Here is a 17,301-nt window from a genome sequence, read left to right on the forward strand (position 1 = left end):
TAAGAATCTTTATTACCCTTTAAACATTTTACAGTGTAATGGTGTTCGCTATTTGCTACGTAATAAATTGCTACATAATATTAAAATATAAATAAATATTTCACAAACAAAATAACAAAGATATTTTATTAAATAAGTTAAAACAAGCTGGCCAGGTTTAAAATCTACGAATGGCCAGGGACGTAACTAGGGGGGAGCACGCGGGGCATGAGCCCCGGGCGCCAGTTGTTTGGGGCACCAGTTGTTTGGGGCACCAGTTGTTTGGGGCACCAACACGGGCACATATTTTTTCAAAAAAACAAAATTGTTGAAAATATTTTTAATCCGTCTTGTGTTGCAAAAGAAAATCATTTTATGTTTATTTAATGCTATCTGACTGTTTACAAATAATTTTAACGGTCCGTATGAACTTGTACGGAGCGAGTATGAGGATGAGCATACTGCGTTGTCTGTCTGTCGTCGATGAGTCACTAGGACGGCGCTGGCGTGGCGTCAGAACACTTCCACCTTCCACCTCCCTCCCGGCATCCACCTAAACCTTCGCACATCATCCCTCACACCAGTCACCACACACACACATAACACAAACACAACTCTAACACATCGACGCTCGCTGGGTCTGACCCATCGATATACAACACGTCTGACCTTGACTAATTGCGTATGTTGTGCACTAGTGTAGTTGATAACTAACAGTTCATACTCAATGTCAGTTGACAATCACTGTCAACTAAACTCTCTTGAAAATGGTGTTTCCTGTGCATGTAATAAATAAATAAATAAAAATAAAAAATGCTTCATTCCACTAATACTAGCTTCATTGCATTCTACTCGTAATCATTGGTTCAGGACACGAACTGTGGTTGCGGTACTGTTTCTTTGCGTGTTACTAGCAATATTATTTTCGTGAATGATTTTGTTTTCAAATAAACTATTTGTCTTTGAAAATACATACCATACTGTATTCTTTTAATACTTTTCGATGAAATGCAACCATACAAAGTAGGTATTTTAAGCCAAGTATGAATGGAGATGAGTATTCAATTATTCACCACATATATCTAGGCCTTAGTACTTTGAACTTGAGGTTAAGCATTTTAAGATCCAAACGATGGACACACCACACATTTTTTAAGAAGATTTGTAAGGAATTAGTTTCAATCCGATTGAGGGGGGAGGCGCCAAAATAGGTGTTTGCCCCGGGTGCTGAATAGCCTAGTTACGTCCCTGCTAATGGCAGGTGCGTAATGAAACACTAGGTAAAAATATAGACAAAATACAATTTAAAATAGAACAAGTACAATAGAAAAGAAAGAACCACAGCAGGATTTACCTTTCATGAAGTCTCAAACACCTTGTGAATTCTTCCACTCTTTCCATCCATGAATACTTTGTCTCCTGAAAATTTAAAATCTAACTTTAAGGGATCCAGAGTTTAAGGTGTTTCATTGGAGGTTTGGGACTTCAGTCACCACAGTTTCACGAGATAATTAATATTACACTCCTATATTCATGACTGTCATACAGTATCATTATTGACTCACAGTATTTAACAGTATCACTCTATAATAGGTATGTGGTAAAATGTAGTAGCCTGTCCATGAATAGTTTTTGTGGAATTTTTGAAATTCCCTTTTTTCATATACATGGTTACATTGTTGAAGGCATTTACAACAAGCTTACATTATACTAACCAGTTTATGGTTATGTGTGTAACCCCAAAATTAACTGCAAAAATGAAAATGGTATTTGACACCTTGATCTACAAAGCTATCTTCTGAACATAGATAACTCCTAAGATTGCATGATTATTGATTAAACTGATTAAGTTATTTGATGGATTAGGTGTATAAGTATTTTAGTCTCAATAGAGTACGTACAGACAGATTATACGTCACCTGTTTTGAACACAAGTGTAGCATTTGTGGCACCAACAATGCAAGGAAGTCCGTATTCTCTTGCTACGACTGCTCCTGTTAAAAATAACCACAAATGCTTTTGATTCAGTGATAAGATAGTAAAAAAATCAAAAACTAGAAAGATCATGTGAATCAACTAGACGAACCCAATTTAAAATGTTAATTGTTTTGTGTATTATTAATTGTATGACAACCATTTATTGTGTTTATTGTTTAAAGGACAATAAAGCCACCTAGTAGCTTGTAGTTTGTAAAATTGAGCCTTTAGTAATCTGAATAGAGTTAGTTAATGCTAAAGCGGACAGTATAAAAAACAAAATACAAGCAAAGGTTGTATCAGAAGAGTTGCAAGGATCTGGGTGATCTAGTGGTCGAGTGTGGGACTTTGGGTTCCAAGGTCCCTGATTCAAATCCTGCCAGCCACCAATGACTTTTATCTGAATGATGATGCCACACCTCTCCAGGAACTTGAAGTAATGTGTATGACGGTTTCATCCTAGAACCTAGTGTCCAAGAACGTGAAGATGAAATGAAATAATGTTTTTTAACAGGCAAAGTTAGGGACATTGATAAAACATTACAGTTTCAAGACCTACCATGAGATATAAGACCGCCCAGTTCTGTGACAACGCCTGATAGCAGAGGGAACAGAGGAGTCCATCCTACATCAGTGCTGTGTGTAATGAGGATATCTCCAGCCTGGAGTGACTGTGTATCTGTACATGAGAGAAGCACACAGACACGGCCCTGCACACTGCCTGTGCACACCAGAGTACCTACAACAAAAACTTAATTATCATGTTAAGGGGCAGCTCATGTGCTTAGGGCCAACGTGATGGTCTAGCCAAAAATTAGGTTATTCAGCACTAATTAAAGACCTTTGGTAATAGATTGAAAGGTCATACTGCATCCTAACTCTTTCAGAGACCGGGCACAAAAAGGCTTCAAAGATGTAAAAAAACAATGGTTGTCTGTAATTTAATGTCTCTTACGTTCTCCCACCACGGCCAATTCAAATGGAACACCTGAAAATTTGTGTCACTTTATCCTGTACTATTATAGTTTGGTTCCCAACAATATGCTGATTCATCGCCCGTCGTAGAGGCCAATAAGGATGTGAGGACAAATTAACACCACTGCCAATTATTATGAATCTTCTGTGTTTACATTTTAAGAGGACCTGTACGCAAATTACACATTTTAATAGAGTTTAAAACTTGTTTCTGATACAAGACGAATCCAATGCAATACCCTTTTACCTTTCAATGATTATATTTGTCTATATTAGGTGAATAAAATTAATAATTTATAATAAATACATTTTTTTCATTTTGGATCTACAACATAAGGAGGGATTTACCCACCTCAATCAGGTTACAGTTTTCAAAAACAAGCTTGTTAAAGTTAGTTACATAAATAACTATTGTTTCTATTCAATTATGAAATAGTTAAAACATTACAGTTTAATAATATGAGAGAATTACCTATGCAAGTATTTATTTGAAAAATAAAATCAACTACCTTGAACCCATTCCCTGGAGGTAATGGTGGGATGGGATCCCAGCTGTATTGGTTCAGGTGTACCAACCATTACCTCTGGGAACTGCAACTGATCCCATTGCTGCCAACTGCGTTGTCTGCGGCTGATTCTAAAAAAAAAATGTTTTTATTTAGTTCTTGCCAGAGTTAAATCTAAAGCATAGAATATAACCAGTAACTTCACTCTGCCCATTCGTCTATGAAAAATTACCTGCTGTTCAAAACACCTTAAAATCTCAGAGAAGGAAGGTACAGAGGAAACACTCAATCGTACACTTAAGAGGTGTCCAGCATAGTCTCTGATGTCTAGGGCAAAGTCCCAACACCCCATCCCCCTCACGTACTACAACGCTCACGCCGGAGGAAGACCCTGTTCTCTGTGCAATAGGAATTTCCACACACTTTTTGCAGCTCAGGCTCTTTCTTGCTCGTCACAGGTACATTTCTGGCACAACACAGCAACACACTAGAGCCGAAAGTGTACATTAGTTTCCATAAACAAGTTTCCTTTGTACCTTTTACTTCTCTGCATTAAGGCAATTGGACTTTTAGTTTAGAAGGTATAATGGAATGATGCTCCTGTAGAATCCACTTACTGAGCACTGATGTATCATTATGATGAAGAGTAAGACTAAATTAAATAACTTACATAATCTCGTCACAGCTAGGGATTACAGGTAATTTGGTCTTACATTATGTCCAACAGCTCAGGGGCTACAAACATGAAATTTAATTGATCACTGATGTAGTAACCTGAGAGGCTGGCTTTTGTTCAAAGTCAGAATACTACTTTCCTTAATTGGCTATATATTAATGATGCTATCCAACAAACAAGTGAACTTTGGATAGTAAACCAGGGTTTGGACCTTTTCCTTTCAAAACTTAATTCCATTGATTTATTGTAGAAAACACACAAAAAAACCATACAAACATTCAACCATTCAAATATCCAGATTAAAAATTAATCTAAATACATATTTTCAATCTATAAGTGTATTTTAAACTGTATAAGAGAGAACGTAACCTTTTCAAAAGGTCTGTAATTCAAACATTGAAGTTATTTGTTTGTGATAAATATGGTAGTATCAATTTGAAACTACGACCAATTTGGTAAGATCAAATGTTTCTTAAGTAAAAAAAGTTACAAAACTGTTTAGAAACTCTAATAACTGTTCTCTTATTATTCCGACTTTAATAGAAGAAATATTTATAAGCAAGTAAACCTTGGTTATCTTTGCAGAAGGGTAGGGTCCCAGGTAGTAAATATTCATTTTTTTGTTGGGGAGTTGGTTTTCAAGGGGCAGCATTCTGGGTTTGAACGTTTTGAGCTGAACTCTTATTTGAAATTGCATTTTTTTCGTCAAATTTACTTTATTTAACTCATACTTGATTCAAATTATAAGTGCTTGTGGTCGACACTCTAACCTACAAATTTGATCTTGATGACAGGTGGCAAGGATTCTAGGGTAACAGGAACTTGGCAAACCGTTAATAACAGGTAACCGTCTACATGAAGCATACAACAGCAGGGTGTACAAAAAACCCAAAAATATGTCTGACACTCCTATTGACACAGCCCTGCATAATCGATCACACCTTCTACATTTTGTTAATCATCAACTCTATAGGCAGTTGGCCTATTTACTCACTTATGCAGCAGTGCAGGATTAGACGGACCAAGCAGTGTGCCAAGTTCGTAGTGAGTACAATACCACACGAGCTGAGGGGTTGGTAGACGACCCTCCTGGGCCATCAGTGTTGCCAACCGGATGTAGCCTAGCCTCAGCTGATGGACTACTCGCAAGCTTGCGTCTTTGGACATTTCCCTTCTCGCTGCAGCACTACTGGCCAAACCTGCTAGCCAGCGAATCAGCCATCTGAAACAGAGATAAGTTGTATCTCAATTGGATTTAAAGTGAATTGGATGGTAAAATCATATTTTTCAACACGCAAGGCCTCACTAACTAAATTAAATATAGTTTACCTGGTTGTCAACTTCCTAGGGGATCTCAGTTTGTCCACGACATCAGTGTCAACCTCAGGGATTGTTTCTTTCTCCAGAATTGAGTGTTCACTCCTCAGTAAAGTCTGTATCATAGACAGTAGCGGTGTGTTGTCCAATCCCCACGTTGTAGTCATTAGATCCAGCTGTAAACCGTTACCAACCACCATAAATAGTTACAAAGCCATTTTATCTTCTAAGGTTCATATATTGAACACAAGGTAACCACAAAGTGTAAAACTTCACTTAACAGTTATCTATTCCAGTAAAACTCACCAAAAATGGCTGAAAAATCAACTGAAAAGGATTTTACCTCTCATTGAAAGAGTGGCAGAAGCCAAAAAATAGTGAACAGCTCATCTCAAAGTACATTATATCTGTGGTTTGCTCATAAAATCAAGTAGGTATTTTGCTCCTTTTTGCCAAAACTTACTATGTGTGTCCCACCAAAAACAATGATTGGGAAGCAGGTAAATCAGTTTCTGTCAACCTAATTAGGTGACTTTCTTGAACCCTTCTGACACAATACATTTTATACACTTGTTTTAATGTTCCTAATTACCAATTTCACACATTATAAGTTACAACTATCAAACATGATTCTACCAAGTGACATACCTCTTTAACATTACGATGTGCATAGCGTCTTGTAATGTCTTCCAAAAGTCTAAATGCCTCTGGACAGTTGATCTGCATCCACACAGCCATTTTCTTAGGAGGGAGATTTGTTAGTTCCCGCCACTTTTCACTCTGTTTAATATCTTTGGAAAGTTGCTAAAACAGATAATAATATCTATGAAGAACTATATATATTTAAGTTCAATTTGGATCGTAACAAGATACATCAACGCTTAATTTAAACCATGTTGAAAATCATAAGAGCAGCTGTTATTTGCTATATTCTGTTCACAAAATTTAGGTGTTTAAGGGGAAGTTTCCCCACATTGTTTGCTCTGAGCCTCTGAGCAGGGTGCAGTTGATTGACATTTAGTTGTTGTGACATTAGCTGTTGAGCTAATGTTTTAAGGTAGGATCAAGTAAAGGGGATGGATTTATTTCTCTAAAACCGCCTAACTAAATTTTGTAAACAGAGTAGTAATTGTAGAATGCTATTGGTGCATAGTGCATGTCATTGGTTATTGCTGTATTTACTTAGGTTCCCGATTTCTCTTGTCTTATGCTACATTAAATGCACAGTTTATTGTGTAGTTTACAGCTGTGTCCAAGCCATAGGTGGCATTGTGTATGAAAGAATCAACAGTCGAAACCCCTGAAAATCTTTTAAACATGCCAGAGATGATCTGAGAGATCCATTCAATCTCTTACATACCAAAGCCAAAGGGGCCCTCAATGTCAATGTTTTAAATGGTACAACAATTGGTTTTCTATAAAAAAATTTCTTCAATTGTTTTTTAGACAACTGTTAAATTTATTTCAATTCTTAGAGACAGTGACACTATCAGGTGTGTCTTTTAAGCGCAATACAGTATGATCACACAATGAGGGAAGAATGGAGTGAGATGACCTGTCTAACTTTGTTACTGACGATCAAAAATATCTTTATTTAGACCGGATGATAAATTTAAAGCCCAATGATCAAGGTCAGCAGAGTCTGGTTTCAAACCATCAAAAAGCTACTGACTCTTCGCAGAATCGTCCAGAAAACCTCACCCATATGTTATAAACTAACCTTCATATCAACTGGAACTTGAGCAGATATAGCCTTCTGTTTGTCCACCAATAGCAGAGCAATATCTTGCAGATTTTCTTCTGACAAATCTGTTTCATTTGATAGATATTAGCATGGACAATAGATTTAAATAAAATAAATAAATAAATAAATAAATATTTCTTTATTGTCACATAACATTTTTTTACATAGCATAGCTAAAAAACAGGTGACATTGTCAAATTATGTAATGATAACATTAAATATTAAATATAAATATGAATAGCTAGAATAAAGATTAATCTAATAATTACAAACCATCCAAAATGTCTTAGAATAGAAATAAAATTACAATAAAAGAAGATTAAGTGGAAAGTTAAAGAAAAAAATAATTACAGAATCGAGCTGTCCATTAAAAATTCATTAATGCTGTAATAAGTTTTACCTAGTAAAAAGTTGGCAAGGCTGCTTTTAAAAGAATTAGTATTTATTAATATTTTTAATTTATTTTTATTTTTTTAATTTTTAATTTTAATTAAAAATTAAAATGAAAATGTAAATGTAAATGTTAAAAGTTGATTTAATCTAGGCAAGCATGATTCTTTAAAACCTTTTTTCTCAGCTCGTGTGTGCATCGCAGGGAAAATCTACGCATTTTGTTAAAAATATATTTACCTGTAGATGTGCAGAATCCCTTTATAAATTAAAATAGGCTCAAAAATAAGCACAACAAATATGAATTTTAAATTTTAAAAAATTAACATGGGCCTTATGGGTAGCCATGCTGGTGATAATAACAACAAAATATAAACAGAAAATCAAAACAAATGGAAGAAATTACAATCACATGTTTTATTTACAGCGTGGGGTGAAAATAGAAGCCTATGTACCTTTACATTAGTAAAGTTGCACCCCATGTAATGTTGTCACCGGGTTTTAAATTAAATTCGTTGTAGTTTATATGAGCTACCAACAGAGTGCGCTGATCAAAATTACTAATTTCTGTCGAATACACAATGTTTTTTACCAAGTCAAACTTTTTGAATGACTTATGGCTATAGAAATTGTTATGACCTATCAACTTTGTCAGCAACAAAAAATAAGGTAGAAAATGTAATTTAAGACACTCATTCGGTGACTGGCTGACACGTTGATGTTGTTAATAAAAAAAAATTGCAACAGCTGTCCATATAGATGGGATGTCTACTTACATTACATGTTTTTGGTCGAGTTTCGACCACTGGATGACCACTTGTATTTATAAATAGCCCAGATAGCAGGAACAAAATATCTGTTTTTAATTACTTTAACAATGTATTGATTTTTTTATACTTTCATATTTGTAACATTAAAAAATATTGATTTTGCTTTTAGAGAAATACAGTTTAAATATATGCTAGGCCTATATACAGTAACAGTATAAATATTCTCTTGCATCAGTATATATTATATAGACAGTTTTATAAATGTTTATAATGATATGAATAAAATGCAAATCTCAATCTCTTTCAAACACATTTTGAATCAATAACCCTTTGAAAGGAAAATCCAATCCGTAGAACAATATCAGAAATCAGAAAGAAATCATACAATATCAGTATCAATGATTAACAATAGCTACAAAATATTGTTTATTTGTAATTATTTTGCAGATCTTAAATTGTTTATTAATTAGAGTTGAGTGGTTGAATTAATTTTATTTCAGCGTTAGTTTTTTGATTGTTCAAAACATAGGTAAAATAATAACAAGTTCCAAAAATAGAGTTGATGGTTTCTTTTAAATTCAATTCCCAACACAGTTTGACCATTGACTATTGGATACTGAAGGTTTAACCAACTACAATCTGATGACATAAAAAAATAGAACTCCTGAAACCCCTAACAAAATAAACTACGTAATTTTTATGTTTATTTTCAACTAAGAAAAGAAGAAAGTTACCTGTTTTGCCCTCTGAGAGAATTGAAAGAAGAATAGTTTGCCAAACTGTTGAGGCCATCGACATTCTAGTGTGTAAAAGAAACACCTGGAACATAAAAAGTATTTTTTTCTCTGTGATGTAATAGTTAAGTTTCTTAGGAAGGTAGATTTAGTTACTTTTTTTAGGAAGTTACAGAGCATATTTCCTCTTGTTTAAAAGAGCTATAGTTTAACCATATATTAGTAACCTAAACCATTTAGATCCTTTTAGAAAAAAAATTCCAGTAATCAATAAGTTACTGGACTGGACATAGATAGGATATTATTCTGTATTCTAAATTAGCGATTGGCAGATGAAGTATGGGTTTTATTTGGAGTTGGGTGTAATTTTGATACACTTTGATCTAGTGATGCAATTCCCTGTACTTATTGTTAATATGATTGACTAATGTGATTCGGATGCCATTATAACTACTTCAAACTATTTAATAACAAAACCAAGCCCCTCTGTACACTGACTTTAATCTGTAAGACATAAAATGATGCAATTCATACATTTATGAAAATAACCATAGTTACTGCATCCTTGAATCAATATTACCAGAATTAAATTTCATCTAAATTTTATTTCAAGTCAAATTATGTACAGAAAGTGTAAGAAAAGTGAGTTCAAATTTAAAGTTTTGCCGCCGCTACTTCAGTATTCGGTTGTCAGCTTGTAAGTGTTTAGTGTGTAGTCTAAGAGTAATGAATAAAAAAATTATTTGCCTTTCAGTCCAACAACTAAATAGAATACTACATCTGAATCCCTTGATAAATATCTACACTACACGAAATTCAGTCAAACCTGATAAAAAGTAAATTAGAGAGAAAAAAGAATATAGTAACTATGTCTCTTAGTAACCAATAATGTGCTTGAATATTACTTTAAGGAGTAATCTAAAGGTAGACTTACTGTCACTATGATACATTGGAACCCTGATAGAGGATAGGGGTGGTTGTGACAACTATCCCTTACAGAGTATGTCATGATATTGCCATTAGAATATGATATACTCATTGAAACCCCAAATTATGTTTAAAACTACTCAAAAACTGTGACTGATGAACACAAAAAACAACTAACACAGAGAAATCAAAACCCTTCTTATTGATATGGTACACAAACAAACAGTGCACAATACACTAAATAAACTACTAAATTTTCCCATAAACTTTTGCCAGTTCAGTTCTGAGCATTCAATTGGAACCCATGTGATAGTCTCAGACTTTTAATGATTATTTCATTCTTAAGCCTGCAGATCTTAATGTGTCAAAAGGCCAAGGGTTGAGACCACACTTTTATAAAAAGTCTCTGGTTCAGACACAGAGTAAATAACATTCTGATAAGGATTTGTAATGAACATGTTGAACAGTAGGCTTACCTCATTGACAAAAAGTTGTAAGAACAAAATGGAAATTTGACACAATTTTTGGAACTATCTCCTTTTTCAGTTATCGATTCTTTGTTCTCGTTGTTGGCTGTTAATTTACGATTACACTGTCTACAACTGAGTACTAAATTGTCTTCTGTATTTTCAAATTTTTCAAAATACCACAGGCAATTGGTAACACAAATAAAAGTGAAATAAAATAAAACCTGAAAAGGAGAGTTCCAAAAATTGTAATTGCCATTTGCACTTTCAACTTTTTTGGCATTAAGGTAAGCCTAATTTTTTTGGACACCCCTTACAAAAGCCTTAAAACCAAGACTAAAACAGTTTGACAGTTTGATAACTTTGGGTTTTTTCAGGAGAGGAGTGCCAAGAAACTGGGAGAAACCGAGGGAGGCTTTACTCAACAATGCAAAGTCCTTGGCTGAGCTGGCAGCTGCAGTAGTGGACAGTCAGCCTCTGCCGGAATGTCTAAACTGGACAACAGACCAAGTGGAACTCTGGGTGGAAGACACTGTCAAGCTACCTCAGTACAGAGTAAATACACTAATATTTTTGTAAAATTATCTGATCTTCCGTTAGCTGACCTCCAATATCCAACCCTTGAAGAAGATGGAGTAGGTAGCGACAAATCGTAGGCTATATTTACGGTTTGATATGACTTACACCATTGAGGGTAACTACTTAACAAAACCTATTTTGCCTACCCTGGAAGTGGAAGTACTTGGAGGGTATGTTCAGTGCAAGGGGTTTGGCACCTAAAACCCTACCCCTTCCTTTCAAGACCCTAAACCCCCTGTTCTCGAGGGTTTATCTGATTTTTTCGCTCGTCGCCTTGATGCGATGCGGCCATTTTGAAGAATAGGCTATCAGAACTTAATTGGTTGGTGATCAAACTTCAGGACCTTTTTAGATGTTTTGTTGCTTCATTTGAAGGGCCATGAAGATTAGGTAAACAAAAACACGAGAATTAAAACTAATAGCTATTAGGCAGGACACAAAGTTATCTGAGCCAGTTCCCCACATGATTGGATTTAAAGTCCTTGTAAGAAGGCCGAAGCCCATAGATGTACTCATGTAAAGTAAAAATATTCTGCCGAACCCGTTAAAAATAATCTTGAGCACAAAATGCCTTGATTTTTTTTCCTTCCTATAACCAATATCTTTTTTGCTGAAATTGTTTTCAACTCCTACAGTACCTTTTTACATTCACTCAAAGACTTTGAATATATTTCCAACACTGCTATAAATTACCTATGAAAACATTTGAATTGTTTTGCAGATATGTTTCAAAAACAATTTTGTTCTTGGTCGTCAACTGATTCTGCTTGATCCAAGTCGCCTAGTGCAAATGAGTGTACATCGGTTTGATCATGTAAAGGTAAAACCAGGGTATTTGAGAAAACTTTAGTTTCATTTGAATCTACTTTAATTTGAGATGAAACTAATGCAAATCTAAATTATATTTGACTTTTACTCATAGAATAGAAATCCAATTACTGTATAAGAACAGCAAATTGTATCCGTTTATGTTGCTGACCTACTTTTGGGGCTGCAAGTCTGTAAAGTGTAAACTATTACTGGGCACTTGATAATTAGCCATAATTTGGTACAAAGCAACAACAAACAAACAAAAACTTGAATATTTGATTTTTGATAGAAATCAGAAATGAACATCAACAGACTCTTGGTGGCTTAACTAAGTTCATTGTCATTCTAAAACTGAAACAGAAATGGTCCTAATATTTCTACATTTGCTTTAAGACAAAACCTTTGACCATGAAGTAATACCAAGAGAGACTATCCCATGGTCAGAGAAAGAGCATGAAAAAGAGAGGTTGGTTTTAGTAGTTTTTAAGGAAGGTGGGAAGGTAGCCTTACAAACCCTTATGGTCTGGACCCCCTAGGACATCTGCTTACAGATTTTTGTATCATCTCTATTAAAAAAAGAATAACAATTAAAAATTGTAAATCCAATCTACCAATTCTTTAAAATAAAACTCATACAACAATAAAAACTCATTGTTGTATTTCAGACAATAATGACAGCAATCCGAGAGCTGTTTGATGTGCCAATGCCATGCTACGCCAAATATCTCACTCTCCCCTCGGAATACGACACTATTTACGACTGGAACACCCTGTACTTCCGCCACATTGCGTATCAATCCCCCGATCAGGTTACACCTCGCACTATGTACTGGCGGCAAGTAGGTTTGCTGCACAGTCTTTCGCAGAGACACCTGAGCTGCCATTGGCTCTCCATGTCTTCTGATGCTGAGGAGTACAATGTAGGTACATTAGATAGATTCTGACTGGGTCGGTGGCATCGTCCTGTAATCTAGCTACTAGGAGTCAACAAATTGTGGATATTTATAGGCATGCATTATGAATGCGATACTCCCTGGTATGGGTTAACGTCCGCACTAGAGAGTACTACGACGATCAGCAGTACTAGATCCCAATAATTAGACCAATTAGTTTATTACAAGGCAAAAATTTTGTTCGGATTCCACTATAAACTGTGGGTCCCTTAGTTGCTATTGGCTGTATAGGCTATTAATTAACAGATGTGTCTAAGGAACATATTGGCCTTAGTCACTAACAAAGACTACAAGATTGTGCCACTCATCTTACTCTCCATTCATACTCGGCTTAAAATACCTACATTCGTATGGTCACCTTTTCATAGGAAAGTATTATTTAAGTATTATTATAAAGCCCAATGATCAAGGACATTTGGGTTCAGTTTTAAACCATCACAAAGCTACTGACTTTTCTCCAGGTTGACTTGGCAACCTTCTTTATTGTTTGGCAAACAATATAACCACTGAGCTACCCAACACTACATATGAGCACAAATTCATAAAAATTTGTTTTCTTCAGACTAATCTCACGTAGAATTTTCTACTATGCGTCTCTGTTTAGATGGCTTAAAAATAAACTGTTGGTTACCAAACTGATTTTCGTTATTTGTCAAAGCAGGTAGGTAGTTAGAAATAAGTTTCATCTTACTGGTGTAAACAAACACTAGGTTTTTAATGGTTTAATGTGAAGCTCAATAATGGACAATGGAATAATGACTCATGCAAATTAATGTTCTACACTGAGGAAGCGTGAATGCATAAAGTTAAGTTGGTAAAAAAACTCAAGTCATAATTCCTTTAACCCGAGCAATTCATACAGGACTCACTGAGGTGAAAAATAATGTTCCTAAAAATATTCATTACATACCACAATACATACATATAAGGTACCATATTGTAGATAATTAATTAAATAAAATTAATAATACAGTACTTTTATTCTACATTTGGACTATGTGGCCTAGTTTGATCGCTTGTGGAAAGTATTTACAGTCTTCTTCAGCAGTTAAACATAGTTAAATCTCAATGGAATTTTACAATCAAGCTATAAATCCACTATTTTATTTTACAGGCGAGGATTGGAAGATACAGAAAGAAAGACCCAGCCAATTATTGGGTGCCGATGTTCAGAGAAGGAAATTATGTTCCTACAAAGAAAAAGTTAGAATATTTTTTTCTGGACCCTTTACGCTGGTGATTCTTTATGTGCACCTAATTTTAATAAATTAAATGTATCAATACCACTACATAAGACAAATAAACGCTAGTGTATAAAATCATTTTAAACTCAACTGAACTTGGCAATATTTGAGACAATAACCTCAATAGTTTGTGTATGTTGTAAAGACTAGATATTTGTTCAGACTGAAAGTAACTAACTCGAGACTGCTGTGTTAAGGAAGTCACGGTAATATGTGTTAAAACAGAATTCATGTTAAACTTTACAACACCCCAAAATTCTATTTTGGATTTAATAAAATCAAAAAGTCCTGCAAGGTTAAACTAGACCGTAGATGCTTTGGCAGAGCACGTGTCAAAGCCTGAAGCATTGCCGTGGTAATTTCTTGTTATTGCCTATGTCAGATGCATAGCTCAGCTTGGGTGGCAGTTCACGGCCTGCGAAATGCTTACGTTCACGACAAAATTCGGAAGGAGATGCACAAAGATTTCGATCTGGCCACCTTCCGCCCCAAGCGAGTAAAAGCCAAAAGGAGAGCCAGTAGGAAAAAAATATTGATCTGCCAAATTTTGGCTTCAGAAATTAAGTGCTTTAGTTCCTCTTCCTTTCAAATTATTTTTGTACTAAATTAAACATTTTTTCTTGTATTGATTAAATTGGTTTTAGATACTTTTATAGAGATAATATAATTTTGTAAATTTCGAAATTTAGCTACCTTATTTGGTTGCAAAAATAAAGTAAACTTAAGAGCGTGAATCACAGTTTATTCCCAATTTCAAATGTAACCCGGCATCCTGACCTGAAGAAAAGACAACTTATTGCTAATGTTACAACTGTAATTATTTTCCTCTTTGACTAAAAAATAAATAAAAGTTCAGAAACTCTACAGTCTACAGTTAATGACTGATTTTGTACTAAAGAGGGCCGTTTCATTAGATTAGTAGTTTATTCTTTACCTTGGTCAGATTGGCGTGGCTTGCAGTCAAGTAAGAAAACAGAGCATCAGCAGAGGTAAAGTTGTCAAAATCAAGTCTAAATTGTTCACCGATCTTTTCAGCTTTCTTTGCATCTGCTTTGCTACAAAGAAGTGTCTGAAAATGCACACGGTAAAAAAAATCAACATAAATTCATTATTATACTATGTAGCTTTTTTATAGGTCTTAGAATTTTTACTCCTGTTTCAAATTGATAAAAGTTGACAGATTTATAAACATTTATCTCCCAAAAAACATTAGCCTATAGTTCTTCTACAGTTTACTAATATAATATCAATTCAATCAAGTGTAACCGATGATTCATATAAATCACTACTACTATGTCAATTAATTACACTCATTTGATAAACAACAAGACTGGAAGTTTATATAGTTGGACTATGACCCTTCCTGGGCAAAATCAAGAGGAGTTAGGTGGAAGGAACAGGTCGAGGCCCTGAACTCCAGGATTAGTCATCGGGATTATATCAAGTAAGCCAAGTCATAATCCTTTTTAAAACCCTTTGGAGTTATTCATCATTGGGGTTTCAATTTCAAATTCACTAGACAATTTTATAACAAAAAATCTGATCACTAATTTTTGCAAAAGAAAAACACCTCTTATGAAAGACGGTAATAATGTTTTTTTTTTTTTTTATTTCATGGTGAAATAGCCTGTGGATCACCAAATTTAAGCTAATATCGTTTGAATTATCTTGCTATATAAATAAATACAAATATTGTATTGGTAGTACACTACTACAATAGTTTCCAACTATTGAGTCCATATTCAAATGTGACCAAAAATCTAGTTGTCCATTGAGCCAACCCCTTGCACCGCCCTCAGACGAACAACTAGTGGAATTACGCCCCCACAGTCATGGCTCACCATATAAGTTGGCTAGATTCACCAGAACCATTGAGAAAGGCGCATCATGGACACATAACTAAATTGGTTTACCTTATGGTTCCCAAGTTACTGAAGATTGTAGATTTATATGCTCAAGAATCTGGTAACCAATAGGTAAACCAATTTAATTAATCGTTTTTGAAATTGGGAATAACACACAAATTATAGAACACGTAACATAAATACGTAAAATGAGTAAAGCGTTATGTGTATTTGTCCATGGATGTGCTATGTGTTTTCCTCCATTGGTAGAGGTGGATGTACCCAACTGGAATGGACGACTAGATCTTTTTGTAACACTTGAACATGGACTCTAGTACAGTAGTCCAAAACCATCGTGTACTACTAACAGTAAACAATTTCAGCTTATGTTTTAAAGAACATAAAGTAAATCCACTTACCTTGACAATGAAGATGACAGTTTGCATTTTCTGCCATAGTGTTAGGGGAGTTCTCCTCTCCACAGCTATTTTCAGCATCTCTGATGTTGATACCTGATGTCCACAGACAGCCATTTCCAACACCCTCTGAGTTAGAGATAGTTCCTCTCCAGCATCTCTTAATAATGTCTGATAACAAACAACATACCGGTAGTAAATTGCTCTCAATACAATATGTATAATATTCATTGGAAATTTTCTTAAGACACCTGAAACTAGAACAAGCTGGGAAATAAATAGGTTGTGGAATAGGAAAAGTAAAATAAGATGGATGAGACTCTCAACAAATCACAATAGAAGGTCCAAAGTGAAAATAAGACACACTTAAAATATCAAAAGACAGACACAGAACACTTCAATTGATCAGTTTAAAAGAAATTAACAAAAAATTGGAAGAATTTCAAATGAAGAGAGAAAATTACGGCTGGAAAGAATGAAGAAATATTAGGCTGGAAAAAAGAATGAGATCTGAAAATATAAACTGTTGGTGGCTCATTGGATCGAATGACTCTGAAACTAAAACAATGATGTGGGTTCATGTCCCTGTTACACTGCAAACATTTATAAATCATCACATCAGTATAGTTTATTCCTGTACTGTTCTGTCTCACTTAGTTCCTTGGTTCATGTGCCTTTGAGGTTCATGTGGGTGAGAAATTACAGGTTTATAAAAATCCATCACACCAACCTTTTAACATAAAGAAAGGGGAAAAATTAAAGAGCAATGCAACACCTTAAAGTGTTCTAGCTACTGTATTCTGTTTAAGTGGTCAAAGATGTATACAAATCAATATATACAAATCAATTAGATGTTCTACTACTATAGTCATAGTCATAGTCATAGTCATATAATCTTTATTCAGCAGTACAACATGTTGCACCAGAATGGCGTTATACAATTAAATTATATTGTTAGAACTAACCATAACTTATATAAAAAGGCTAAACAAA

General features: G+C 34.7%; 2 protein-coding genes across 2 annotated transcripts; one reads left to right on the top strand and one right to left on the bottom strand.

Moving 5' to 3' along the window:
• Nucleotides 1-1,322: 1,322 nt before the first annotated feature.
• Nucleotides 1,323-6,194, bottom strand: LOC128982025 (uncharacterized protein Mb2073c-like). The gene is made up of 7 exons (XM_054401064.1): nucleotides 6,079-6,194; nucleotides 5,443-5,606; nucleotides 5,108-5,335; nucleotides 3,441-3,568; nucleotides 2,516-2,695; nucleotides 1,899-1,973; nucleotides 1,323-1,398 (listed from the first exon to the last, which is right to left on the bottom strand). The coding sequence occupies exons 1-7, from the start codon at nucleotides 6,166-6,168 to the stop codon at nucleotides 1,337-1,339; spliced, it is 927 nt and encodes a 308-aa protein (XP_054257039.1). The 5' UTR covers nucleotides 6,169-6,194; the 3' UTR covers nucleotides 1,323-1,336.
• Nucleotides 6,195-6,970: 776 nt separating this feature from the next.
• Nucleotides 6,971-14,093, top strand: LOC128982015 (uncharacterized). The gene is made up of 5 exons (XM_054401052.1): nucleotides 6,971-6,975; nucleotides 10,840-11,017; nucleotides 11,763-11,861; nucleotides 12,517-12,771; nucleotides 13,919-14,093. The coding sequence occupies exons 1-5, from the start codon at nucleotides 6,971-6,973 to the stop codon at nucleotides 14,042-14,044; spliced, it is 663 nt and encodes a 220-aa protein (XP_054257027.1). The 3' UTR covers nucleotides 14,045-14,093.
• Nucleotides 14,094-17,301: the final 3,208 nt, after the last annotated feature.

The sequence above is a fragment of the Macrosteles quadrilineatus genome, unplaced genomic scaffold, assembly GCF_028750875.1.
Source record: "Macrosteles quadrilineatus isolate MER2022 unplaced genomic scaffold, UCM_ALF_1.0 Scaffold_81__1_contigs__length_513824, whole genome shotgun sequence".
Taxonomy (NCBI): Eukaryota; Metazoa; Arthropoda; class Insecta; order Hemiptera; family Cicadellidae; genus Macrosteles; species Macrosteles quadrilineatus.

Bases quoted from the DNA above. Each gene is read 5' to 3' on its own strand.
- LOC128982025 (XM_054401064.1), bottom strand. From the start codon at position 6,168: ATGGCTGTGTGGATGCAGATCAACTGTCCAGAGGCATTTAGACTTTTG. The intron at 1,974-2,515 runs GTAGGTCTTGAA...TATTTTTAACAG, and splicing joins GGGCGGTCTTATATCTCATG to GAGCAGTCGTAGCAAGAGAA. The intron at 1,399-1,898 runs GTGACGTATAAT...TTAAATTTTCAG, and splicing joins TACACTTGTGTTCAAAACAG to GAGACAAAGTATTCATGGAT.
- LOC128982015 (XM_054401052.1), top strand. The intron at 11,862-12,516 runs GTAAAACCAGGG...GTTGTATTTCAG, and splicing joins ATCGGTTTGATCATGTAAAG to ACAATAATGACAGCAATCCG. The intron at 12,772-13,918 runs GTAGGTACATTA...TTTATTTTACAG, and splicing joins CTGATGCTGAGGAGTACAAT to GCGAGGATTGGAAGATACAG.